Here is a 27488-nt window from a genome sequence, read left to right as displayed (position 1 = left end):
TCTGACAATCCTATCAAGGCTTTTGGTAGCTCTATCTTAGTCCTCTGCCATCAGAGGGAAAAAAAAATCTGAGATTAGCCATCAAAACCTGGAGCAATATTTCTCAAAGTCTGGTCGCAGATAAACTGCATAAGAATAACCTGAGGAACCTGTGAAAAAAGCAGATTCCTGAGTTTCACCTTAGACTCACAGAATCCATAATTCCAGGTATGGGCCTGGGGAGATGCATTTAAAAAAATCTCTGTAGGGCTTCCCTGGTGGCGCAGTGGTTGAGCGTCTGCCTGCCGATGCAGGGGACACGGGTTCGTGCCCCGGTCTGGAAAGATCCCACGTGCCGCGGAGCGGCTGGGCCAGTGAGCCATGGCCGCTGAGCCTGCGCGTCCGGAGCCTGTGCTCCGCAGCGGGAGAGGCCACGGCAGTGAGAGGCCCGCGTACCGCAAAAAAAAAAAAAAAAAAAATAAATCTCTGTAGATAATTCTGAGGCACATCAAAGCATAACTATTATTTATGACCTCTGTGTCTTTTCTCTTCTAGCAGTGCATACTTAAAGCCTTTTGTTGTTGTTGTTGATGGCCACGCCCCACAGCACGCAGGATCTTAGTTCCCTGACCAGGGATCAAACCCACATCCCCTGCATTGGAAGCGGAGAGTCTTAGCCACTGGACTGCCAGGGAAGTCCCACTTAAAGCCTTTTTCTGCTTATGGAAAGCAGATAATAAAAGTACAGTATATGACATTAATAAATATTTATCCTTAATCCCTTCTTAAAGGAACTTTGGATTTCAGGAACAAGAAGGGGTATATACCCAAGGTCCTTTCCCGGTTCCCTGAAGAAAAGAAAGTCAGAGATTGTCTCCATATAAACTAGGCCCTAATCACCTACACGTGACCCTGTCCAGGCTGTTGGCAGTGGCTCCAGCAGAAACATGTTCAGAGTTGTTTGTGCGGGACAAACAGAATGCATCTTCAGTCAGTGTGCAGAGAAACCTGCAATTATTTACCCCTTCTCTAAATTACCTCCATACTTCTTTCCGGTCTGGATCAAAGAGTTAACTTAAAAACCAAAATTTCCCCCAACTTTTCCTTCCCTCACTATTCCTAATTCTGATCTCTTCATTAATCAGCGTTTTATCTGAAAGTTAGCCACCATTAATGAACAGATCATTGCATATTGAGAACCTCGTGTCAGCGAAGGCAATAGAACCCTGCAGATTCAGGATTTGGGTTTAGAAAGACTACAGGCCCCAACATGCAATTTCACCTTCCAAAGACTACCATTCCCAACATGCAATGCAGTCAGCGTTAGTAAAGGAAAGGAACTAGCTGGAAATTGCCAGCCTGGCTGGAAACTTTGCCTGCGTGCCACCCTCAGGCAAAGGAATGATTTAGAAATCTCCCAGAGGATATTTTTTGCAGGAGCGGTCACTCCCTAAATCCAGGCAAGAAAAGGGAGGAGTCTGAGCCGTGTCCCGCCCCTTCTCCAGTAAACTTCTGCCGTTCCAGGTTTGGCGGCGGGAGTTCGAAGGACCTGGAGAAGCTGCACACCCCTGGCTTTCCCCATGGTTTCGGTGACCAGAGCGGTTTTTGGAGACCTGCCCTTGGGGGCAGGGACGGTGGAGAAGTTCCAGCTGCAGTCAGACCAACTGAGAGTAGACATCATCTCCTGGGGCTGCACCATCACGGCCCTGGAGGTTAAAGACAGGCAGGGCAGAGCCTCAGACTTGGTGCTCGGCTTTGCTGAGTTGGAAGGTGGGTTGAATTACGCCCTGGGCTGCGGACGGGCCCCAGTTCCACCTGGCACACTGCCCCACACAGCCTGCCCGGGATGCAGGGATGCAGGGGAAGTACGGAGCTTGTGACCATCAGGAGTACTTGGATCCGGCTAACTCACTGTGTTGCCATCCAGTGTTTGGAAAAAGACAAAATGAATAGAAACTGACGTAGGACTGGGCCTCTGGTTATACATTCAGGCTTTGTCTTATTTAAAAAGTCAGTTGAGGGTAAGATAAACTCCAGCAACACTGGAGCGATCTTTGAGCTGCCGGATCTTTGTAAGGGGGGGAGGGGAAAGTGCAGGCCAGAGCGGGTGTGGCCCCCTGCTCTTCCTCCTGCCCTTTCTGAAGAAGGAAAATGATCAAAGACGTGCGTCTTCTACTTCCTTTCTCCTTGATCAGATTCTCTGAGGTCTGGTTTTTTCAGAAATGCTCCATAAGGTAAGCTTAGTGGGTGCAGAAGCTTATCCGCTTTGGTCTGTGATCACCCCCTGGCTGATCAATAACTATGTGCTGAAAGAATGAGGAAGACCAACTTACTGTCGAGAAACGAGTCTCCTTATAGCTAGGGTGGACTTTGTTCTGTGGGAATCCGTAGACAATTAAGAACATGTATTAATTCCAGCATTCAAACACTGTTGATCCAACTGTCTCATTCAATGAGACAGGTCCCCATCATCATGCAGCTTGCAGTGTAGATGTGGAGATAGACCTTAGCCAAATATTTGCGTAAATAAATAACTCACAGTGCAGTTTGATTGGGGCAAAAGAAAATATACATAGTGCTTGCTATCTCTTGGCACACCCGAGTAGCTAGACAGAAAATGAGGTTGAAATAAAGTTAGCAGAGGGCAACTGCTTGAGAACTAATTCTCTCTGCTCAGTGGTAGGGGCATGGACAAAATCTGTTAAGAGGGGCTCCCCTGGTGGCGCAGTGGTTGAGAGTCCAACTGCCGATGCAGGGGACACGAGTTCGTGCCCCGGTCCGGGAAGATCCCACGTGCCGCGGAGCGGCTGGGCCCGTGAGCCATGGCCACTGAGCCTGCGCGTCCGGAGCCTGTGCTCCACAACGGGAGAAATCTGTTAAGAGGAGGCTTGAGGTTTTCCTTTAGGTGTCTGTTTTTCTGTCTGTTTGGTTCTTTAGATATGTAACATAGCTCATTGTTGGAGGTCAAGAAACCTGAGAGTATTGGTTTTCCCTTAGGAGGATAAAACTGGCTCATTTCCTTAGCGAAATGTATTATAAAAATATTTCTGAGGATCCTGTTCCTTGCCCTCTGGTTGGTTGTCTTTAGCTCCTTTGGAGCCTCCACAGCTTGGCTCGGAGCAGGACGTAGGTAACCTTCAGCAGAATTTCTTCGGTGATTTCAGCGAGTCTATTACAGGAGACTCACTGGTAGGAAGGTGCAGGGGCTGGGGGAAATCAGCTCCTCTTACCCTTGCTCTCCACGCCCCCTTCTACTTCTGGGGGTGGTGTTCCTATCTTCTGTCTTCAGAGTCAGAAAGCAAGAGAGTTGACAAGTGACAAAAGAGGATTCTTTAGAATCACTTTTGCTGAGTCACCTCTCTCTGTTAGTAGCATAACCATTTGCTAGACTGAACCAGAATCACAAAGAGATAACTTGACTGGTGCAAAATTGCCCAGTGGAGTCCAAGGAGAATTGGACAGATGACCTAGAATTTCGGAGCCAGTAAAGCACTGGAGTTGATAAGCAGTGAGCATCTGCTTTAATCACCCCATTTCCATCTCTTCTTTCTCACCATTCAGGAGGTAACTACCCTCCCCCTCCCCTCCTCCCACTCATACACACACTCACTTCTTACTAATTTTAGTTCTCATATAAGAGTCACATGGACCTTAAAGCACAAGGCATCTTTGTGGAATTCATATGAAACGTGTGCCATGATGATGTGGCACCTGGGAAGCACCAGTTTCTTAGCAGGCATAGAAGTGCCTATTTTGTGAGGGCAATAATGCAGTCGTCTCTGTGAGTCTATGAATCTTGTGGGAGTCTAGATGGAAGAAAGTATTATCCCCAAATGTTCTTAAAAGGGAGAAAAAAAATAGACCCCCCCTCAGATTACAATGGTCTAGCTTGTATTGACTACTGTTCCCCATGTTATTAACATCTCTTGAGAAAGTTAAATAGTATTCTCTTATCAGGCTGTGTCACAGGCACCACAAAATGCCAGGTCGAATCAAAGCATCTAAAGTATTCTAGGTGCTGGGAATTCCCTGATGGTCCAGTGGTTAGGACTCCACGCTTCCACTGCAGGGAGCACAGGTTCCATCCCTGGTCGTGGAACTAAGATCCGGCAAGCCGCGTAGTAGCGTGGCCAAAAAAAAAAAAAAAAAAAAAAAGTAAAGTATTCTAGGTGCTAGATCAAGATAGACATTTTCAATCCTATGCTATAATTTAGATAATTTAATTACTTATTTAAAAAGGAGAGCAAGCTATTTTCAAAAGATAAAGAAGCATTTAGAATGTCAAGTGAGGCTTTCTGATATGTTTAGCCATCTTCGAGGTTGAACTTCATATATGTCATTACAGGAAGCATAACTGCCTCAATTAGAATAGTGTGAAATGGCGGTCTGCTACTATTTTGATCAATTCTAGTGTATTAAAACCCATGTTAAGAAATTGGCGACAGAGGATGTCTTTAAGAAGGGACTCTGGGTAGCTGGGGTACAGAGACAGGAAGGAGGCTAGATTTTCACTGTACTGTCTTTTAGAACGTCTGAGTATGTAAGTATTATATAAACAAACTGAGGCAAATAATTTAAAGCAATAAGATGTAAAAGTGAGTAATATTACCATGCTCCAAAAAATGTTTTGAGCCAAGGTGAAGAGCTAAGCATGGATGATTCCATGAGACATGGTCCTTTTGTAATTTGCCAGGTTAGATGTGAACTACCTCTAATTTCCCAGATAGATTTTATAAACTACTTGGCTGATGGCATGACTGGAGGTCAGAATAGTTCAAATTCTCCCTCGGAAAATGAGATCTTTCTTCTTTAGAATTCTAAAGAGGTAAATCATGTGATCTTTTAGTTATAGGCTAGAAAAATCAGTAATGCCTCCTGTGAAGTATTTTTTCTGCCATTTTTTTAATTAAAAATATTTTTTAATGTTTTTCATCTGCACGTCCCACCTGCAGTCATTATGACTTCTTTCAAAACCCGTGATGAGGATATTTCCTATAAGCCAGAGGTGTAAATAATCTACCCATGTAATCAGTGCTATTCCTCCCCCTTCATCTTCTGCCCAGTTGCCACCAACACCCAGCTATTACTGCCATGAGAGCCATTATGGAAAGCTTAGAAAAAAATAAACTTAGTGCTCTTAGAAAACCTGCGTTTATAAGAGGGGGTGGGAGGAAAAGAGACCAGTTTAGAGGTTGCAGTTTAATATTACAGATGCCCAAGAATGTCCTTGTAGGAGCTTTGAGGATTCCTAGTTTAAAATCTCTGCTTTGTCCCTTAAAGCTATGAGACCTTGGGCAAGTTATTTAACCTCTCTAGATCTGTTTCCTCACTTGAACCAAATGGATTAAAATGCTATTGGCTGTGATCATGTCTGACTATAGTGAACAATTAATCATTTTAATCTCCTCTCCTTCCTTTGCCCCCAAATATCTTCCCTCTTACTCCTTGAACTTTTTAATTTCACTTTGTTAACTGTGCACAAAATGGCATGGAGCTTCCTCTGGGACAACCAGCAGCCATCTAAAAGTATATAAAATATTTGGGATGCTAAAAGTGCTTGTCAATTAAACTAGTGTTTATTTTCCTTAGAAAGCCGAAAGAAAGTCTCTCAGGTGTGGAGTGTTTGACTGAGACTCCTGAGTGATTTTATTTGAGATTTGTGGCACTCGTGCTGAAGTTTGGGCTGTCTGAGGTGGGTGTCATAGCTGGGATCCTTGGGATACTTGAGGAGTGGACAGGGCCATACCCCATGGTTAAGCATTTATTAATATATTCTGGCCAGTCCCTTGCCCAGAAAAAGGGACAAACTTTTTGTCTACCCTTTATCCTACATCAGCAACTGACGACTGAATCAGCATTCCTGTCGACCTAGAAACTTTGCCCTTTTTCATGGAAAACAGTATTTTCTGCATTTCAAAAACAAGCTTTTTAGTCCTAATCAGAATTTGGGGACTATCACGTTTTGTAATTCTGACTTGATTTAAAAGCTTAGTAACTTGTGAAAATAGTATAAAATCCATGTGTTCTGAAGAGTTTCTCAGAGACAGTTGAGAACAGTGGTTTCTGCTGTCCTTGTGGTTTAATCCTTAAAAACTCTTCATCTAAACCAAGGGCTTCTTACCTCCACTGGCTTATTAATTGTTGCCAAAAAGTGGTCCCTTCCTAGGGAATTCTTGCAAGCCCATGAGGCAGCAGCCTTGCTGTTGAATTCGTCCTTGTCTCTGATGCCAAGCATGGGGCTGGCAGAGCGTAGGGGCTTGGTGTACGCTTGTTGAATGGACCAATGTAGGAGTCAAAAAGAGATAGAGCCAAACAATTTTTGAACAAAAATTCTGCTTTTCTTCACATTTTTGAGCTCCCGATTAGCAAATGAAATTATATGTCATCAGGGAAATGCAAATGAAAACAACATTGAGACCTATTATTATTATTAGTTAGTTATTTTTTTTTTTGGCCGTGCTGCACGGCTTGTGGGATCTTAGTTCCCTGACCAGGGATGGAACACACCCTCAGCAGGAAAAGTGTGGAGTCCTAGCCACTGGACCACCAGGGAAGTCCTAGAGACCCCTTTTTGTTACTCAATGTAAGGGGTTTTAAAGCTACAGCTTCAGAGAAGAAGGTGGGGAGAGAGGTGGAAGCTGGTGGAGACTCAGCCTTGCCTGTGCTGAGAGATGGTGGTAAGGTCAATTAACCAGAAAGTCTTGTGCTCTCCAAATAATGTGATGCTTAAGAACATGTACTCAGGAGCCAGACTGCCTGGGTTTAAACCCTGATTCTGCCACTAACTAGCTGTGTGTTTTGGGCCAAGTTACTTAACCTTCTGTCGTCAATGTCCATGCCTGTAAAATGAGAGTAATGATACTGCCTACCTTATAGCAGTATTCTGAGGATGAAATGATTTAAATGTAGAGCACTTAGAAAGCGGCTGAGACTTAGGAAGCGGTCAGTAACCGTTAGCTCTTGTGAGAGTCTATGGGCAGGACCCTGAGGACCTGCAGATTGGCAAGGAAGTGAACCAGGGAAGACCTGGAAGAGAGTGATTAATGTTTCACTTATGCCCAACCAGTTGAGTAATGGGAACGTGTGACCTATAACTGGCCCAGTAGGTTCAGGGCCCATATCCTGAGAGCCCCTCCAGCCATGGTAAAAAGAGTTCATGCACTTGAATCACATACTCTTCTGACCCACAGTAGGTGTGATGGATACAGAGTACCACATGAAGGGGGGATGGAGTTCCAAGGACAACTGAGTGAAAAATAGAGCAGAAAGTAATCGTAGCAATAATACAAAAAAATGAACTACCTCCAAACCTTAATCTCTGCCATGATGATCTAAACTAAAAGATTATAGCATAGAGGAGCTTAAAGACAAGGAAGTTACTGTAATATGCCCACACATACCGTTGTACGTACAAGGACACTGGCTACACCACTCTTTATGTCCCCGCCCCACCCCCCGCCCCCCAGAAAAGCCCAACAACAGTTTATGCTCATCAGCATGCCATATAGCCATCAAAAGGGATATGGTAGACGGATATGGAGTCACATGGAATGATCTTAAGACATTTGATAAATGAAAAGTTGCAAAACAATATGTGTAGTTTGTCTCTTTATGTAGAATATGTGTGTGTTTGAGTATTTGTTTGTGCTTATATGTAGTTAATTTAAAAAACAAAAACAAGCAATTGGAAGTGTATATCCCAGAGTGTTAGCAGTGATTATCAGTGGGAAGGAGAGGAGTTGAGAAATGAAGGATGGTTTTCATGTTTTACTCTTTATTAAGCTTGCCAGATTTAACAAATAAAAATGTAGGACACCCACCTAAATTTGAGTTTCAGATAAACAATAAATATGTTTTATGTGAATGTCCCATGTATTCTAATAATATGGACATACTTACACTAAAAAGTTATTCACTGTTTATCTGAAATTCAGATTTAACAGGTGTCCTGTGTTTCCTCCAGCAAGGCTACTCTATATACTTGGGTATTTAATGCTCATTAAAGGAAATTTTCATGTACTAATTGTATAATTTTTAAAAAAGAAAAAGAAGCATAAGATAGTTTCTTTTTAAGACTACACAAAAATATAATTTTTAGTTAAGAAAATGGGCCTAGAAGCAAATTACAGAGCAGCATATATATGAAGACCTCAGTTTTATAAGAAGAAAAGCATATGCACACATATACTAAAAGATGGAAAGGTATACATACATAGATATACATAAGAATACTAACAGTCCTCTCTAGTGTTGAGATCAGGATGATTTAAGTTTCTTCTTTGTGCTTTAGAAAGCTCTTTTGTTTGTTTGTTTGTTTTTGCGGTACTTGGGCCTCTCACTGTTGTGGCCTCTCCCATTGCGGAGCACAGTCTCCAGACGTGCAGGCTCAGCGGCCATAGTTCACGGGCCCAGCCACTCCGCGGCATGTGGGATCTTCCCGGACCCGGGCACGAACCCGTGACCCCTGCATTGGCAGGCGGACTCTCAACCACTGCGCCACCAGGGAAGCCCTAGAAAGCTCTTTTAAAATGTTTGGAAAGAACATGAATTGCTTTTGGAAAGGGAAAAGGTCATGTGTAAAGAACACCATTTTTCCTTGCTTCCCTGTGGACGCAGATATGCCCAAGTTGCAGCTGCCCTCAGAAGGAAGTGGTGGGCAGCGGTGTGAGCCTTGTCTTTGGTTTAAAGTTATTAAAAAACTCTGTCATCCCATACCCTTGCAGGATACCTCCAAAAGCAACCCTACTTTGGAGCAGTGGTTGGCAGGGTGGCCAACAGAATTGCCAAAGGAACATTCACGTTGGATGGGAAGGAGTATCAGCTGGCCATTAACAATGGGCCCAACAGCCTGCATGGAGGAGTCAGAGGGTTTGATAAGGTGAGTTGGGGGCATCGGATGGAGTCCTCACCTGGCACACTTCACTGAGTACCTTCAAGCATACCTTCTGTTTGCCAGGCACAATCCTAGGCCCTAGAGCAAATGCATGGTAAGGTGATACAGGAAAGAGGCTGCTCCCATGGTTTGGGGGAGCAGATGTGCCGGCTGTGTTCCAGGAGCCACCCTTCACTAGCTCATCTGACTCTAATAGGCAGGAGAGCCCTGAGTGAAAGGATGACAGCCCTTAGGAAAGACAGGGAGCACCTTTCTCACAGTTTTGGCATCAGAGTTGGTTGACCTTAGGCACAACAGAAAAGTGGATTAAAAATAATACCCATCACTTCTTGCACACGGCATTTGCATATATCATCTCCCACCCTCACTAGAACCCTGTACTGTCACCAAATGAGAAATCTGAGGCCCTGGAAGGCCACACAGCTCCTAAGTTGGGCTGCCTGACCCAAAGCCCTCATTCCTATACTACCGCTGCTGGTGTCCGCCACGGCTGCTGTGGGTGCCCCCAACCCAACACACCCCATGTATCTGTCTGTGAGCCCCTCCCTATGCATTGTGGCACTGCATCCAGGCTGCCCTTCCAATGAAGTGCCTCACGCCTCAAAATGACCTCGATTCTCCCCGGTTCCCCCTTTCCACGTTAAAACTCCCATCCCCTAAGTGAATCCCTGGAAAACCAGGTTAGGAAAACAAATTGACCAAACAGCTTCTCCCTGAGGTAGGAATGCCTGCCCTCCTGTTTCTTAGCTGCGTGGGAGCCTGCAGGTGAACCCCAGTGATTCTGTTACTAGTCTAATTTCAGAGAGGTAATTTTGGTAGTTAGCTTTCCTTTAAATTATACCACCCAGGTTACTTCCTAGAAAAAAGCCAGAGAAGACAGGAACATGTATGGCAGTTAAGGATCACAGTGTTTTCTTTTCTACCTCTTACCGCCACCCATGCTGTTGAAGGAAGTTGGTCACTCTGTTTCCCCTGTCCTACCAGCTTCCTGTCTGTGGTTTAGAGCCGGACTGCCCCATCACTTCCCCTTTCCTCCATGATGGAACTCCTCACGCCAGGGAGACATGAAGGCAGAGGGTATCCTCTGTCCTGGCAATATTAAGGCAGAGGGTCTCTGGAATATGCCAGGTGCATGGGCAAACCCCAGCCAGAGGAAGTTAGACCCAGCTCTGTTTGGCCAGGGATCTTCGGAGGAGCCTCAGCACCTTGTTCTAGCTTGTTCCTGCTCACCTGGTTCCTGTTCCACATGGAATTTTCTGTGGTGTTGTGTAATGGGGCATGCCCTGTATGAACAAACGCAGAAGGATAGTATTCATGTCCTATGCAGTGTGTCAGCTGAGCCCCTTCTGTGAACCAGGGGGATGGGGATTCCTGAGACTCCAGTATAGTGAGGGATTCTTACATAACTGTTGCAGGCAACAAGCCCCATAACACAGATGCCAGGGGTGTGCTACAGGAACTGGGTATGGACAAATTAATGGCAACTGGGGAGGTTGGATTTGAACTGTTCTTGAAGAAAAGATAGTATGTCATTTAATAAGTGGATATTGGAGAGTGGCTGTGCAACAGCCCACAGAGGGATGGGGAAAGACTTGGAATGCAATCTTGGAGCCACTGAAAGTTTTAGGCCACTAGGTTTTCATGTAGCAACATGAGCAGTATCACATGGACTTTGTTTTAAGTTGCATTTGGTTTCAACAATTACTGAATAATTGTTGGTTTGCAGGTATGTGTTTTTCTACTTATACCAACACATTTTTTTAAAGATGAAATTTGAACAACCTGACAGGATTAGAAATGGTTTAAGTAGGCCTAGAGATGCAAATGCGGAAATTTTCAGGAAATTTGGAAACCATAGGGTCAGGGAAATCCTCCCGTGAATAGGAATTATACTTTCCACTTTATCTGATAATATTGCTTTACACAAAAATCTTTCCATTGTGTCCTTTCTCTAAAGGAAAAAAACTAGGTAGCAAGTTAAGACGATTTTATTTCAAATATTCTATTCCTAAAATTTTCCGTTTGGGGGATTCCTTTTTCTTTATTTAATAACACATATACCAGGCAACATTTCCGGGAGATAATTAGGGTGTAAAATTAATTTTTTACTAAAGTCAGCAAATTTGTTTCAAATACCAGCTGCTTTCACTGTAGGTGAAGGCAGAGACCTCCGTTCCCACTGGGCTCCTCTTCCTGGTGAATGCAGTGTCAGTGAGAGAGATCCAGGCCATGCCAGGAGTGGGTGGGCAGAGCCTGGGCTCGTGGGCCATTCCTGTGACCCACAGAAGTTATTATCTTCCAACTCTATTTGCAATGAGAGTGTTTGGCCTCAACTCTGCTGTTGGGAACGAAGATTGGAACAAAACACTGACTGAAAGTAAGATGTGGAATAGTGTAGACTGTCAGGCTAAGTTTGAATCCTAGCTCTGTCACTAATTACACGTATGACTTTAAACAAGATATTTCTCCCTTTAAACAATTGCATGAATTATGACAGGGTTCTACTCCATCCCCTGGAATGTGGGAGGTGGAAGTGGGCAAGTTAGCCCCCCTGAACTCAATTTGCTCATCTATAAAATGGGGGTAATAATATTAGTTGGAGCCAGGTGAAATTGCCAGTGCTCAACTGTTTTGACCTATAAAGATGGTAATTTCGGTTGGTTCAACTAAATCCTTACCTTATAAAATGGTTTATGTAAAGCACCAGGTCAGTGACTGGCTGGTGAGCACCCAACAAATGGAGGTCTCATGTCTGCAAAGGGCCCCTTTCCTAGTGACCCCAGAGCTCCCCAAAGGGACTGGGGGGTCTCTGGCTACCTTGTCCTCTGATGGTGTAGAATAAGGAAGCAGACTCAGGATCAGACAACTTGATTCAAATCCACTGTCTTATTGGCAGTGTGGCCTGGGACAAGCAGTTTATCCTTTCTGAGCCTCCATCCTCTCATCTTTAAATGAGGATAATGGCACCTGCTTTACGTCAGCCCTGAGACAGATAGTGTCTGCGAAGTTTCTAGCAAAGAGCCTAGGCTCATAATGGGCACTCGATAAGGCATATAAGATTACATATACATTTCAGGTGTACAACATAGTGATTCACTATTTTTAAAGATTACATTCCATTTGAATTTATTATAAAATATTGGTTATATTCCCCACGCTGTACAATATATCCTTGTAGCTTATTTATTTTATACATAGTAGTTTGTACCTTTAATCCCCTACCCCTATGGTAACCCCATTGGTAACCACTACTTTGTTCTCTGTGTCTGTGAGTCTGTTTCTGTTTTGTTATATTCACTGGTTTGTTTTATTTTTCAGATTCCAAGTTGTCTTTAAATATTGAAATGTGGCATTTAGCTTGGGATTGGAGTGACTAAACAGCTTTAAAAACACTTTCTTCCAGGTCCTGTGGACCCCTCAGGTGCTGTCAAATGGAGTCGAGTTCTCACGGGTCAGTCCAGATGGTGAGGAAGGCTACCCTGGAGAGTTAAAAGTCTGGGTGACATACACACTGGATGGCGGGGAGCTCGTGATCAACTACCGAGCACAGGCCAGTCAGACCACTCCGGTCAATCTGACCAACCATTCTTACTTCAACCTGGCAGGCCAGGTAGGTGAACTTGCCTTTGATCACCTGCTGTAGTGTGAAGTGCCACTTCCCTCTTCTCTCCTGCATTGTGCTTTGTGGAATGACCTGGGGGAGTGACTGGAGAGACTAACCCAGTATGGAATTACCCTGGCGATGGGGTCACCCCTGGGATGAGGAAAAGTGCCCAGCAAAGCATCTGACTCATAATAGGTGGTCCACAAATGGAAGTTATAGGGAAATGAGTACATTGTGCTGCCCCACACGCTCAGACAGGTAACAAGCTATTTAAAGAACTCCCTGTCATCTAATTGTAGCAAGTGCTTACATTTGCTTCACCAGTTTCACTCCAGTTTCACCACACCGCCCCACCAAAATTACTTCCAATTAAGGCATTTTCCATCACTGGATCCTTGAAGATGTGCTTAGCCCAGCCCCTTTAGATAAATGCTGACAATGTTTGTGTGCTCCCGCTGTACGGCCCACCCTAGGAGTGGTGTGGAGACACTGACAGCCCCCCTTAGGTAATTCCCTCTAAACTACCTCATTCCCTCCTAATGATAATATTTTAGCTTGCTGAGGAGGCTATTACATGAGACAGAATAAAAAAAAGGCTTAGCTAAAATCTGTAGATTCTATCTATGACTTTCTCTTCATCTAAGAAGCTCATCATTGTATACTAGACTTGAATCGCTTTGGCATGATTTCCTACTACAAAATGATGTTCACAGCCAGCTAGTAATATCTTGCATTTTTACACTTTTTAGGATTTTGTTGATGATATGCTGATTTCTTTTCTAGAATCTTTTCAAATAGCATGAGTTAATTGGTTCTTACATAATTTGAAAATAAGAAAGACAGTTCTTCACTTGCTTGTTCCTTATCTTCAGGAACTTCCACCATCCTTCTTGAGATCTTAAAGACAAACCAAAAAATAAGCACACACAAGCCATAAGAGACTCTGCAATCATGAGCATAAAGACCCCACTTTTTTTTTTTTTACATCTTTATTGGAGTATAATTGCTTTACAATGGTGTGTTAGTTTCTGCTTTATAACAAAGTGAATCAGTTATATGTATACATATGTTCCCATATCTCTTCCCTCTTGCATCTCCCTCCCTCCCACCCTCCCTATCCCACCCCTCTAGGTGGTCACAAAGCAACAAGCTGATCTCCCTGTGCTATGCGGCTGCTTCCCACTAGCTATCTACCTTACGTTTGGTAGTGTATATATGTCCATGCATCTCTCTCGCTTTGTCCCAGCTTTCCCCTCCCCCTCCCCATATCCTCAAGTCCATTCTCTAGTAGGTCTGTGTCTTTATTCCTGTCTTACCCCTAGGTTCTTCATGACATTTTTTTTTTCTTAGATTCCATATATATGTGTTAGCATACGGTTTTTGTCTTTCTCTTTCTGACTTACTTCACTCTGTATGACAGACTCTAGGTCCATCCACCTCACTACAAATAACTCAATTTCGTTTCTTTTTATGGTTGAATAATATTCCATTGTATATATGTACCACATCTTCTTTATCCATTCATCCGATGATGGACACTTAGGTTGTTTCCATTTCCGGGCTATTGTAAATAGAGCTGCAATGAACATTTTGGTACATGACTCTTTTTGAATTCTGTTTTTCTCTGGGTATATGCCCAGTAGTGGGATTGCTGGGTCCTATGGTAGTTCTATTTGTAGTTTTTTAAGGAACCTCCATACTGTTCTCCATAGTGGCTGAACCAATTCACATTCCCACCAGCAGTGCAAGAGTGTTCCCTTTTCTCCACACCCTTTCCAGCATTTATTGTTTGTAGATTTTTTGATGATGGCCATTCTCACTGGTGTGAGATGATATCTCATTGTAGTTTTGATTTGCATTTCTCTAATGATTAATGATGTTGAGCATTCTTTCATGTGTTTGTTGGCAGTCTGTATATCTTCTTTGGAGAAATGCCTATTTAGGTCTTCTGCCCATTTTTGGGTTGGGTTGTTTGTTTTTTTGTTATTGAGCTGCATGAGATGCTTGTAAATTTTGGAGATTAATCCTTTGTCAGTTGCTTCATTTGCAAATATTTTCTCCCATTCTGAGGGTTGTCTTTTGGTCTTGTTTATGATTTCCTTTGCTGTGCAAAAGCTTTGAAGTTTCATTAGGTCCCACTTGTTTATTTTTGTTTTTATTTCCATTTCTCTAGGAGGTGGAAGACCCCACTTTTTAAAATAAGTTCAGAAAGAAACTTGACAGAAATAGAACAAAATATTAATGGTTTTATGTGGGTAATAGATCATGGTGATTTTTCACTATTTTCCACATTTTTGTAACTAAGGGGGTGATCTAAAGGAATAGATTCAGAAATAGAAAAAGAAATTAGGCGTGAAGTATTACTCTGCCAATGTGTTCCAATGTAGGATGCAAAATGGGAACGTAAGGTTCACTAAGGCTCTTTCTGCTTATGTGAGAGGAGGACCCTCCTGACCAGAATTTTCTACCCTTCCAATCCTACAAGGACTTGGAGTGACTCCTAAAAATTTCTAAATTTTTTTCCAGAGGCTGAATAGTTTCCCAGATCACAGACCCCACACTGAAGGGCGGTCAGGGTCAACTCCCTTCTGTGTGCTGTCTTAGTAAGTACAGCTCACATCCACAGCCTCTAGCTTCAGGGATGGGGTGGGTGAGGGCCACCAGCCTTTTGGAGCATCAGGTAAGGGTTGGTAGGCAGTTATCCGGCCTGGGGTCAAGGGGTCTCCCTGCATTTTCAGAACATCTCTTGCCCTACCTGGAAAAGCATTATTGTGTGTCTTAAACCCTCCCCAGGTAAATAGCTCGAAACTTGATATTTACAATAGTCAGCTCATCTTATATATTTTCTTTTTGTTTGTTTTTTAAATTTAATAAGCAGTATTTTTGTCCTACTTGGGGGTCAAACTTTGACTCATCACTTCTAAGTTTGAGTGTTGGAGGCCTAGGGGGAGGAGAGCACTGTGTTTTTCAAAGAATGGAAAAGGTATGTAGGTTGCAGGTTGGTTTTTTTTTTTTTTTTTTGGCCGTTCCTTTCTTATCTAACACAAAACTGGGAGAACTTTTTTTTTTTTAACTGAAACTTTATCTAAAGATCTATGAAAGCAGGCCTGGGGCAATTTGAGATGAAAAGCAATAGTTCTGGTTTTGGTATGACTGTGTAGGTATGTCATCAAGGACCCAAATTCTTCCATCGTTCCATTCTGCTTCTTCCATTCTGCTTCTTCAAGCTGGTTTTTGTCTTCCAGCTTATCCCCTCATGGTCACAAGATGGTTGCCACAGCTCCATGAATCACCTCTTCATATAGTCACATCCAGACATAAAAAAAGGAACTATTCTTTTTTTCATATCTCTAATGTTCCATTTTTAAGAACAAGCAAAACTTTTTCTAGAAGCTCCTCAGCAGACTTTCCTCACGTTTTGTTGGCCAGAAGTATGTCTTACGCTCTGCTTAACCCAATCACCAGCAAGGGAATTAGACTACAATGGTTGGCTTAGACAAATCAAAGTTTGCCCTCTGGGGCCTGGGTGGGGTTCCTTTCCCTGAATATATCCTCACTTAGGCTAAATCAACAAGTCAGTGTTCTGCCAGGGGAGAGGGAGGGTGCTGATAATGGAGTTGAGATAGCTTTTGGGTAGTAACCAATAGTGTCTGTTATATCCTGCTAGAGGTGATAAGAGCTGAAGTAAGGAAGTGGTAGTGGCAGCGCACAAAAAGGTCTTTAAAGCCCCATCCAAGCCACAGTGAGCTTTATAAATGGTTAATGTTACAAATAGTAGCAGCCAAAGTTAACCAAAGCAAACACTGAACTCAGAGATGGGCCTCAGTTCTGTTTGTGAATCAGCATTCCTTGCCAAGTTTTCATCAGCCTGAAAAGGAAAAGAATCCAACAGTAATATTCCACCAGAGTAGACATTGCATTATTCCAGGTCAGAAGAGTCATAAAATGAAAAGCGTGCTTCCTTTACTGAAGGAATGTTACTGCTGTTTAATGACCCAACAATTCAGAGAGTGGGTGCCTAGTCAGTGTTCCTTTCCTTCTCCTCCCAGGCTTCTTCCCCACATCTTGGACTCAATTTAGTGGTGTGTGATTTTCATACTGAATCATTTTCTTCCTGCCCTAGTGCTAAAAAATAAACAGAACAAGGAAATTCCTAAGAAGCTCTATTCATTATAATAAAAAAACTCAAAACAACCCAAAAGTCTATCAATAGGAGAACAGATAAGTTGTGATATATTTATACAGTGGAAGACTACTCAGTCTTGAATTGAGCATTGAACAATTAGAGCCAAAGAAAGAGTCCCAAATTCTCATTCCCTCACAGCGGCTACCCTCAGTCCCAGGGGCCTCTTCGGTACTGGCAGTAGCCTGAGGCCTGAGGTGACAGTAGGGAGAGCCACACAGGAGAGAGACCCCTCTAGGCTGGAACAGCTCTAGGCGGGGGTGCAGGCCACTCCCATTTTGGACCTGCCTTCCCAGGTCAGATCAGGGACCAAACAAGTGGCTAAGATAGTGTGGGCAGAAGCCTCTGCCCCAGCCTTGTCTCCCACCCACTCCTACCCTTGACCGCTGGGACAGTACAGGAGAATCATAGTTCGTTAGAAACAGAGCCTCCTGGTAGTGTAAATAAACCGATTTCTGTCATGTTTAGACATCGATTCTCACAGCCTCTGAAATCTTGGCCTTTGTCCTCTGGACGACTCCATTTGATTTCGTGGCTGAGGCCTTCTGACAGTAGAATATGTTCTCAGTTAACCCAGAGCACTCTGCCTCTCTCTGCTCACTTCTCAGGAACCCCTCGGAGCCTTCAGTTTAGCTGAGCTCAGGGCTTCTCAACCTCGGCACTGTTGACATTTGGGGCCAGATGACTCCTTGTTGCCGGGGTGCGGAGGCTGACCTGAGCATGGTAGGCCGTTTGGCAGAATCCCTGGCCTCTTCACACGACTGCTTCCCCAGTAGCATTACCACCCCCAGCCGTGACAATCAAAAATGTCTCGAGACACCTGTGGGGCAAAATCATCCCTAGCTGAAAACTACCGGTTTCGTTTATTTTTGAGCATTCACTCAGCAAAAGCCCTCACTTGGTTTCCTTTCCACGTCTTTTGCTGTGAAGCTTTAAAATACTGCTATTAAAATGTAATCCTTTTTATTAGAAACATATATGTGTATTTTCCAGTTTGTAAGTAACACAACACATCCTTACTGAACTGTTCCCCAAGAACCCTGGACAGAATGGGGACATCAGACCGATTTTATACTGAAGGAAATAAGTCCAGAACTAGACCCCGGGCCTTTCTGACCACTGACCAGTGCTTCAGGGACCAGCCTTTGACTCCACCAGGAGGTCAGGCTGCATCTTTACAGGGGAGATGGGACCCCAGTTCTGACTTCCAGCCTTCTGCCATGGAGGAGGGAGTGGGTCCTCTGAGTGGGAACTAGGCCAGAGAAGGGGTGACATGGCCCACCCCTAGTGAGCCTAGAGGTGATGCTTTGGCTGTCCACCTGTGTGTTACAGGTCACTGACCCTTGCTCTTTTGTTTGCCTGGCATGTGAGGACAGTAGAAGAAAACCCTCTGCTAATAAGTCAAAATCCAAAAGGCTTTCAAACCACTGTTGTTTCTCTGACTTTTCACTTTCATAATTCCATTCAGAAAAGAACATGCATGCTGGGGTCACACTCGAAAGTTTCTTCCAAATGTATCGGCTGCTATGTTTGAGCCCCTATCTACCTAACTTAAATGAACGAATTAATCATCATCATAGGTCAAATGGGATTTCTAAAGTTTTCGTCAATACTTGAAAACATTTCTGCAAGAGAAGTTATAAAGCAAACATATAAAATAAGACTGAGCACTAAACCTTCTTTTCTTTCTCTACTTTTTCTCTCCCAGGGTTCCCCGAATATATACGACCATGAAGTCACTATAGAAGCTGATGCTTTTTTGCCTGTGGATGAAACCCTGATTCCTACAGGTTGGTGAATTTAAACCTCTTATGGGAATGCAGAGCTGCGGTGCAGTGTGAGAAACATTAAAACTTCATTTCCCTAAATACATTTCCCTTGTTGGCCTGACACAATGCCCATAATTACCATGATTAGTCATTTATTTTGGTTATGGTTGGGTGACCATTTACTTAAACACCCAAACCAGGACACTCTTGAGAGGGTAAGGGGATGCTATTAATAATTTTGCCAGGGCAACAGGCATAAACTGAGATAATCCCAAAAAGCTGGGTCAGATGGTCATCCTAGCTGAGCCATAGACTCCAGAAGTTCTGCATTAAAATGTAAATCTGTTACTCCTTAGCATCTGAGCAGAGATAAATTTACCTAAGCATTACCTCACAGATGCAGGACGCTGATAGAACATGTCATGGTTTTTGACAGAAAAGGAAAGGGTTGGATGGGTTGTACCCTGAGGAGGACAAATACAGATACATCACCTCCAAGACACAGTTAGGGGGATGGGGTGGAAGGAGGAGTTCTGCGTACCAAAAGGGAAGGCGAGGTGTTGGCAGAGTCAAATTCATGTGTATGTGTGTGTGTGTGTCTCCTAGGTTTACTGGATTGAGATCATTTTGGTCATTATTATTTGGGATCAAAAGTACCTTGGTTCAATAGGCAAGTCCATAGAGATAGAGAGTAGATTAGTGAGTTGCCAGGTGCTGGGGACAGAGGAGAATGGGGAGTGACAATGGGTACTAGATTTCTTTTTGGGGTGAAAGATTCTGGAATTAGACAGTGGTGATGGTTGCACAACCTTGTAAATATACTAAACATTGATGAATTGTGCACTTTAAAAGGGTATGTGAATTATATCTCAATTTAAAAAAGGAAAGAAAGAACCTTGGTTCATGTGTTATCTCCAGGATTGAGGGGTATAGTTTTGTACTAGATTGTACGTGTACCCCCATCTGGCTCCCGGGGACAGATAGATGACAAGATGAACGGCAGGGGTGCTGTTATTTGTGGCAGTTTATAGAAATTAACTTGTAATAATTATCCCCAAAGCAGTAGATACATATTCTTATTGGGATTTTGTTAAAATCAGAGATCAGCTGAATGTTGAAGGCATCGTCAAAGAAAACTAAAGTAAACAAAAGTAGAGGATGAAGGGAAGGAAGAACAGAAATCTAGAAAGACACAAACACTTTCTGTATCAGTTCCCCTTCTGGAGGAAGGGCCACCTTCGTGCTGCCCTTGCCTGATCTAGGCCTCTTACCTGTGTCTGACAGTGACTTGACTTCTCGGATGTGTTATCTCATAGCTCCTTTATCAGATGGCTTATGTCCTGTGGTCTGTTCTCTCAGGCTTCTGTTTAGGGCGCCAGCCCTCCAGAAGCCCATTGCTATGGTAGCTACGTGTGAAAGGTCAGGAAGACCTGTCCCTTCTGTTCCCACCCTGTGTAAGGGTACTAGTACCTTAGTTGTCACCTCTGCTCCAATAAAGAGCTTAGGTGATAGAATATGAGCAATTAGAAGCCAAGGGCACCATCTTTGTTAGTTACTTGGTTTACATCACAAGTAAGAAGACTATTGACATTACATCCCCCTCATATGATGCACTGAAAAAAGCACATCACTTGTGTGGTTTTCTGTCAAAAATGCAGAACCTCAGTCCATTCAGGAGAAGCCATGACATGAACCCAATTGAGGGATCATGTACAAAATAATTGACCAGTACTCTTCAAAGAGATCAAGATCGTGAAGGACAAAAAAAGACTGAGGAGCAGTCACAGAGGAGACTAAGGAGATACAATAATTAAATGCAACATGGGATCCTAGACTGCATCATGAGGCAGAAAAAGGGCAGAGAAAGGTGGGTGAAGGGTACACATAGATGTTTTATTTTTGCAACATTTTTGTAAGTCTAAAATTATTTCAAATTTTCAAAACTGGAAAAAAAGAAAGACCCAGGGATCCAAGTAAGATACTAAAGTGTACCGGGCACCTGCCTTACTTTAGGTAAGGGCTTTTGTTTGAGCATCTTTATTTCGGCATCTTTAAAGCAATAGGGCTGTGTTTATGGCTGGTAGTTCAGAATTCTTAAGGGGAAAAAGAATGTGAGCCTGCATACTGAACAGCAACTTCAGTTAACAGCAGGAATTAGAAACTCCCATAAACAAGGCGACTACAAAACTAATTAGAATAATAATGAGGAATCAAGATACATGGATTAAAAAATTTTTGGCGTCACAGTGTTGAATATTTTTCTGGCTCCAGGGCTTTTATGTTTGTCTTGGTAATGTGTTATCTTCTGATATTGACATGGCTCAATAGATGGGCGTGAATAAGCTGGCCCATCTTGTCCTAGATGCAGAATTATTGCATTAGAACTATGTGATGTGAACTGCAAGGGGAAAATGGTGGCAGCTCCTGTTTTGTGACTGATAAGGAAGAAAATGAACTAAGTAGCTTATAAATGGAGGTGATGAAATAAGGGCATATTTATTTCTGTATATTTATAAAATTTTATGCTATCCTGCTGAGTTTTGATCAGATGAAAATCACAAAAATGCATAACTCATACCAGGTAAAGATTATTTGTCATGATTGTAAGAGATAATTGTGGCAAAGCAAAGTACAGCTTAACATGCAATCTAATTGACTGCATAAAACTCATGTTCATCTCAGTTCTGCACTGTAAGTGGCTTTAGGATCAAATTCTACACTCTGTACTAATATTGAACACCTGTGAAGTTGAGTTGGCTGTGAGATCTCTGGACTTTCAGGGAGGCAAGAGCCCAGGTTCTAGTCTTGGCTTTGCTATTGACTAGCTAGGGGACCTTGGGTGCATGTATAATGCTTTAACATTTAACCTCTATAGATGCTTATTTCCTTTTCTGCAAATAGGAGGTTCAACTCAATCAGGGTTCATAAATTTTCATAAATCAGACCCATAAATTTTATTTAAAAAACCGTTTGGGAAACTTATCTGGGGTTGCCCAACTTTTCATTTTGCCAAGCTAGAAAGCTATTACAAATACAGGGCTATTAAAATTAATTGGGAATATATGCATATTATATTTCAATTTTAAAAAATTTAACCAATTGGGATAATAATAAGGAACAGAGATAAATAGGCTACATTTAAAAAAAAAAAGCTGAAACTACCATTCATAATCACCATGTTTCATAAAAGAAAGAATATATTAACACCATAAAAGTGGGGAAAATTTAATCTCAGAATAGAAATGACCCTTTAAATTGAATTTTTCTGACTTTTTTTTTTTAAATTTACTTTTATTTTTGGCTGTGTTGGGTCTTTGTTGCTGCGCACGGGCTTTCTCTAGTTGCTGCGAGAGGGGGCTTCTCATTGCGGTGGCTTGTCTTGTTGCAGAGCACTGGGCTCCAGGCGTATAGGCTTCAGTAGTTATGGCACATGGGCTCAGTAGTTATGGCTCACGGGCTCTAGAGTGGAGGCTCAGTAGTTGTGGCGCATGGGCTTAGTTGCTCCACGGCATGTGGGATCTTCCCAGACCAGGGCTCGAACCTGTGTCTCCCGCATTGGCAGGGGGATTCTTAACCACTGCGCCACCAGGGAAGCCCAATTTTTCTTACTTTTTAAAGAAATGTGACAGCTGATTATCCAAATCTATCTCAGTTTTCTGTGGACCAGTGAAAATTTTATTATGCGCTCATGATCAAGAACCAATAATGGTCTGCAAGGTCACTTGTAACTCTTACATTCTGTGATTCTACAAGGCTCTTAGTGTAACATTTTACGGCTATCTCCAGCACCCTTCAAGTTCATTAGAACTCTATTACAGAAGTAAATAAGTTGCAACAACTTCAGAGCTCATGAAAAATTTGTAAGTATCTTTTACATATCCATACATTAGCTGGTCCCTCATAGATTATATCTGTTTGCCCAATGACACAAACTGAAATTATAGAGTTTTTTTTCTTCCTCCTTTCTCAGAAATGCTTAAGAAACAAATAATTATATTATTCCTTTGTAACTTCCTCAAAAAGGGCAGTAACTTCTACTGTACCCTTCAGTGATGTAAGAATTCACATGTCTGGCCCACTTTCAGCAGAGAGGAAATCTCTAGGAGCTCAGACTTCATCTGACTCTTAACATTGACCAAAAGCCCACGAGCAAGTGGCTTAACTGAGATGAGTCCAAAGTCATTTGGTCATTCAGAAATGCCTCCCCAGTGTATCTGGGCTTGCTAGGAGTTGACAGTCCAGTGGAGGAATCAGCCAGAATATTATCCACTGACCTGGAAAATCATGTCAATGATGTAACTAAGTAGACTTAACTAAGAGATGTAGATGTAACTAAGAGACTTGGTACAGAAGGAAAGCACTGTCTGGGGGCTCCCAGGTAGAGGAGATGAGAATGAAATAAAACTTGGAAGGGCGAGTAGTGTTTTGCCAGGCAGTGAGGAGGAGAAATGTGTTTTCTACGGAGATGAACAAGAATGGGCAGTGCAGGAAACAGCAGGATGGTCCCCAGGGAAGTGCTGGGCTTCTGAAGCATTCAGGGCATGCTTTTGGTGGCAGAAAATGGATGGGCCAATAAGCAGTTGGCTGGGGCCAAGTCACATCTGCACCAGGCTCTGATATGGCTGCAATCCCTGGGGTGGCCCTGGATGACCATAGGCTGGCCTGGAGTTCAAGGCCAATCCACACAGGGCAGACTCACAGGTGTACCAGATATTCAGCCAGAACTGGACTGGACTGAACTCCAAGCCCACTTCCGTGAGACGTGCTGCAAGAAACCTGTTAGACCAGCCATACTTGTTAAGGGTTCTGGGAATTGATATGCAGTATCTAGAGACTGAGGTTGTGTTGAATTGAGAAAATGGAAGATACTATTTATCTGTGAGATGAGGTGAGGGTTTATGATAATAATAGCTGGTATTTCAGAGATACTTTATAAATAATCCACACCACAACCCTATAAGGTAGATTCTGATCATTAACGGATGTGCAAACTGTAGCGCAAGGAGTTTAAGTAACTTACTGAGGACCACTCAGTTAAAGAGCAGTGGAAAGCTGGAATTCAAACCTAGGTAGTCTGGTGTTAAAACTCAAGCTCTTGGGCTTCCCTGGTGGCGCAGTGGTTGAGAGTCCGCCTGCCGATGCAGGGGACACGGATTCATGCCCCGGTCCGGGAAGATCCCACATGCCGTGGAGTGGCTGGGCCCGTGAGCTGTGGCCGCTGAGCCTGCGCGTCTGGAGCCTCTGCTCCGCAACGGGAGAGGCCACAACAGTGAGAGGCCTGCGTACCGCAAAAAAAAAAAAAACTCAAGCTCTTAACTAGACCTGGTTAGATGGGGGAGGGGGAAAGGAAGAAAAGAGAGAAAATTAAATGAGTTTCGTTTTTTTTTAATTTTATTTATTTTTGGTTGTGTTGGGTCTTCGTTGCTGCACGGGGGCTTTCTCTAGTTGTGGCGAGTGGGAGCTACTCTTTGTTGGGGTGCACAGGCTGCTCATTGTGGTGGCTTCTCTTGCTGCAGAGCACAGGCTCTAGGCACACAGGCTTCAGTAGTTGCAGCATGCAGGCTCAGTAGTTGTGGCACACGGGCTTATTTGCTCCACCGCATGTGGGATCTTCCCGGACCAGGGCTCGAACCCGTGTCCCCTGCATTGGCAGGCGGATTCTTAACCACTGCACCACCAGGGAAGCCCAAATGAATTTCTTGACTATAAAGATAGCCAAGATCACCATGTAGCCAAGAAACAGGGAGCCAGAAACTAAATAACTAAATAGAGCTTTGGACAGTTGTCAGTTCTCATTCTTTTGCCACCTTTTATACAGGTGGCCTCCCAGCTTCTCTCACTATTTTCCTTCCCATTTCTCCTTCTTCTCAATTTATTTCTGCTTTTTATTTTCTGCAAAGAAAACAGCAAACAAGTTTGTTCAAATTATATTTAAAAAGAGAAAAACAGAACTTCCCTGGTGGTGCAGTGGTTGAGAGTCCGCCTGCCGATGCAGGGGACGCGGGTTCGTGCCCCGGTCCAGGAGGATCCCACATGCCGCGGAGCGGCTAGGCCCGTGAGCCATGGCCGCTGAGCCTGTGCCTCCGGAGCCTGTGCTCCGCAATGGGAGAGGCCACAACAGTGAGAGGCCCGCATACCACAAAAAAAAAAAAAAAAAAGAGAAAAACAAAAAAGAAAGACAAAGATAGAGGCCATGTCTCCATCTTTTGTGGCTGTTAATTTATACTTATATTTGTTTTTTACCTCCTTTTTGTTTGCCCTTCATGAAAGCTGTGACCTGAGTTCTTAAGGGAAATGCTAATGCAGATCTAAACTTTGGGGGTGTTTTTACCTTGGTTACAGACCCTCAGCAAATAATTTTTCAGGTGATGGGAAAACCCATTGTATGAGAAAGTAGCACCTCTTATCTTACAGTAGTTGTAATACTGTGGCCGAGGTACTCGGTGAAAAGGGACCTTTTCCCCATGTATGTTTGCGGGGAGAGGTGAAGTCCTGTCCTCCATTTTGTTTATCACAGGCTTACTGACTGGGCATAATTACATAGAGGGGAAAGGGATACCTTGACATAGAGTTTCAGGGAACCAAAGCAAGCACAATATGATGAGATCCCTTCGTCTTAAACCTATAGCTGCATTTAGACCTCTACCCAAGGCAGGGCCACAGACCTCCAGCAGCCTTGGGCACCTGTTTCACTCCTGCCTTTCTTCCTCCTGACACTTTTGGGGAGAGCATATAAAATGTCGTCAGCCCTGTCTGCCAAAAAAGCCTGGAAGACAACAGCCTGTACTCTGTGGCTTCTTCATTCTTCCCCTTTCTCGGCTCTGGTAAAAGGCTGTCCTTTTCCCAAAGCCCATTTGAAACGCCTCAGCAAATGTGAGCTATGGTCCTTGCTCACAGGCACCTGTCTCCTGCACCAATAGAAGGTCTCTGCAAGGCTGAGAGCTCATTTCACCTGTAGACCAGGAGCAGAGTTGCAGCTAAGCTGTCAAAACTGGGTTTGCATGTCAGCAGTTAGCGTAGCTTTGGTTTTTCTGAGCAGTTTTCCTCAACTTAAAAAAAAGTGCAGCCCTTACAGCATTTGCTACTACTCAGGATGGGCGCATACTCTGTTATTGGGGCACCTTCAGGTCACCTTGAGTATGTTTTCTATGTTGTTGTCAGGGCTCTCCCTGTAGTTTCCCAGAGGTGGAACTCCTGGAAGCCGTTTACCAGGAAGGACAGGTAGACGTCCACAGAGAGAGAACACTCCAGTGCCAGGTCTCTGTGCTGACATGTCAGATATTTAGCTTCGAGGCCTGAGTCTGGTGTCCTGCCCTGTGGCAACAGGAGGAAACCAGTCCCTGGTACCCTGCTCAGGTACTAAGCCAGCTGAACGTGAGCAGGTGAGAAACAGAAAATCCCGTTTCTCCAGGGATTAATTCATTCCCAGCGTTGTAAATATTACATTTCATCCTTTCGCCTTACAGAACTGTGAGACTTGGAGGCGATCTGGGCCACCAGCCCAGCAAAACTTTATGACGTATACAGCACAGTGCAAAACTAAGCATGTGTCTTTATAGGCATTTACAGCACATAGGTGTTTTTTTTTTCATTTTAATTGTGCTATTCTTTACTCGTAGTAGATAAGTAATTAAGACAGCAAAAATGAATGATTTGATTGGGTCTTTTGTCTCTTAAAGTAACATTAGTAAAATCCCATCTTATTCTCTTCCTTGAGATGAGATACCTTCTATTTTTATAAAAGTTTACCCAATCCACTTTGTCCCCCAGTGCATCTGTGTTCACTTGTGGAGAGCTGTTCTTGCTGCTTTTCATTTTTGAAAGGTCCTACTAAAATTACATGAAAGCAACCCCATTTTGACAAAATTAGAATTCTGGTAGGAAAGGTTTACCACGAGGCTGCGGAGAGGAGCTCAGCAAGACATTTGTATTTTATTTCAACCTGTCTGGGTTCAACCTACAATTCAGTTGCTTTTATAATTACTTCCCTAGGACAGGTCTAAGTCTCTGACCTGGAGAAATAACAAATTTCAAAGTAGTCTCCCAGTTCAAAGATGGTGCAGATGAAGACTGTTTTGATCTACGTGTTTTAATCTTTGCAGAGCTTCTTACAGAAAACTCCTTTAGACTTTATATAATTCTAAAATAGTGGATATAATATTAGTTTCAACCCTCCATCAATATGCTTCCTCTTTCCTTTTCATCCCACCTCCCCACCCTACTCAATATCATCGTCAGGTCCTGCTGATTTTTTGTAATAAGACTTAATTTTTTTTAGAGAAGTTTTAGGTACACAGAAAAACTGAGCAGAAGGTACAAAGATTTTCCATAACCCCCATTCCCACACATGACGGCCTCCCCCTCATCAACACCCACCACCAGCGTGGTGCATTTGTTATAATTGATAAACCTACACTGAGGGGCTTCCCTGGTGGCGCAGTGGTTAAGAATCCGCCTGCCAATGCAGGCGACATGGGTTCGATCCCTGGTCTGGGAAGATCCCACATGCTGCAGGGCAACTAGGCCCACGAGCCACAACTACTGAGTCCACATGTCACAACTACTGAAGCCCGTGCGCCTAGAGCCCGTGCTCTGCAATAAGAGAAGCCACTGCAATGAGAAGCCCACACACCGCAACGAACAGTAGCCCCTGCTCACCGCAGCTAGAGAAAGCCCACGCGCAGCAACGAAGATGCAACGCAGCCAAAAATAAATAGATAAAATAAATAAATTTATTAAAAACAAAAACCCCAACATTGACATGTTTTATCACCCAAAGTTCGTAATTTCATTAGGCTTCACTCTTTTTTGGGGGGGGGGCCGTGCTGCGCAGCTTGAAGGATCTTAGGTCCCCGACCAGGGACTGAACCCACACCCCGTGCAGTGGAAGCACAGAGTCCTAACCACTGGACCGCCAGGGAAGTCCCTAGAGTTCACTCTTGGTGTGGTATACTCTATGAGTTTGGACAAATGTATAATGACACGTATCCATCATTATGGTATCATACAGAGTATGCCCTAAAAATCCTCTGAATTTGTTTCAACCATCCGTCAATATGC

General features: G+C 43.5%; 1 protein-coding gene across 1 annotated transcript in view; it reads left to right on the top strand.

Moving 5' to 3' along the window:
• Positions 1–1389: 1389 nt before the first annotated feature.
• GALM (galactose mutarotase) overlaps positions 1390–27488 on the top strand; it is a 46211-nt gene continuing 20112 nt past the window's right edge. The window contains exons 1-4 of the mRNA XM_027113343.1: positions 1390–1749; positions 8703–8857; positions 12276–12482; positions 18368–18449. Of these exons, the coding sequence (XP_026969144.1) occupies positions 1560–1749; positions 8703–8857; positions 12276–12482; positions 18368–18449 (634 nt within the window). The 5' untranslated portion in view covers positions 1390–1559. The remainder of the gene's footprint in view (positions 1750–8702; positions 8858–12275; positions 12483–18367; positions 18450–27488) is intronic.

Source organism: Aethalodelphis obliquidens, unplaced genomic scaffold (assembly GCF_003676395.1).
Source record: "Aethalodelphis obliquidens isolate GAN/ISIS:26980383/991018 unplaced genomic scaffold, ASM367639v1 scaffold12, whole genome shotgun sequence".
Lineage (NCBI taxonomy): Eukaryota > Metazoa > Chordata > Mammalia > Artiodactyla > Delphinidae > Aethalodelphis > Aethalodelphis obliquidens.
The sequence above is the reverse complement of the archived record's forward strand: the minus strand, read 5'-3'. Positions and strand labels throughout refer to the sequence as shown.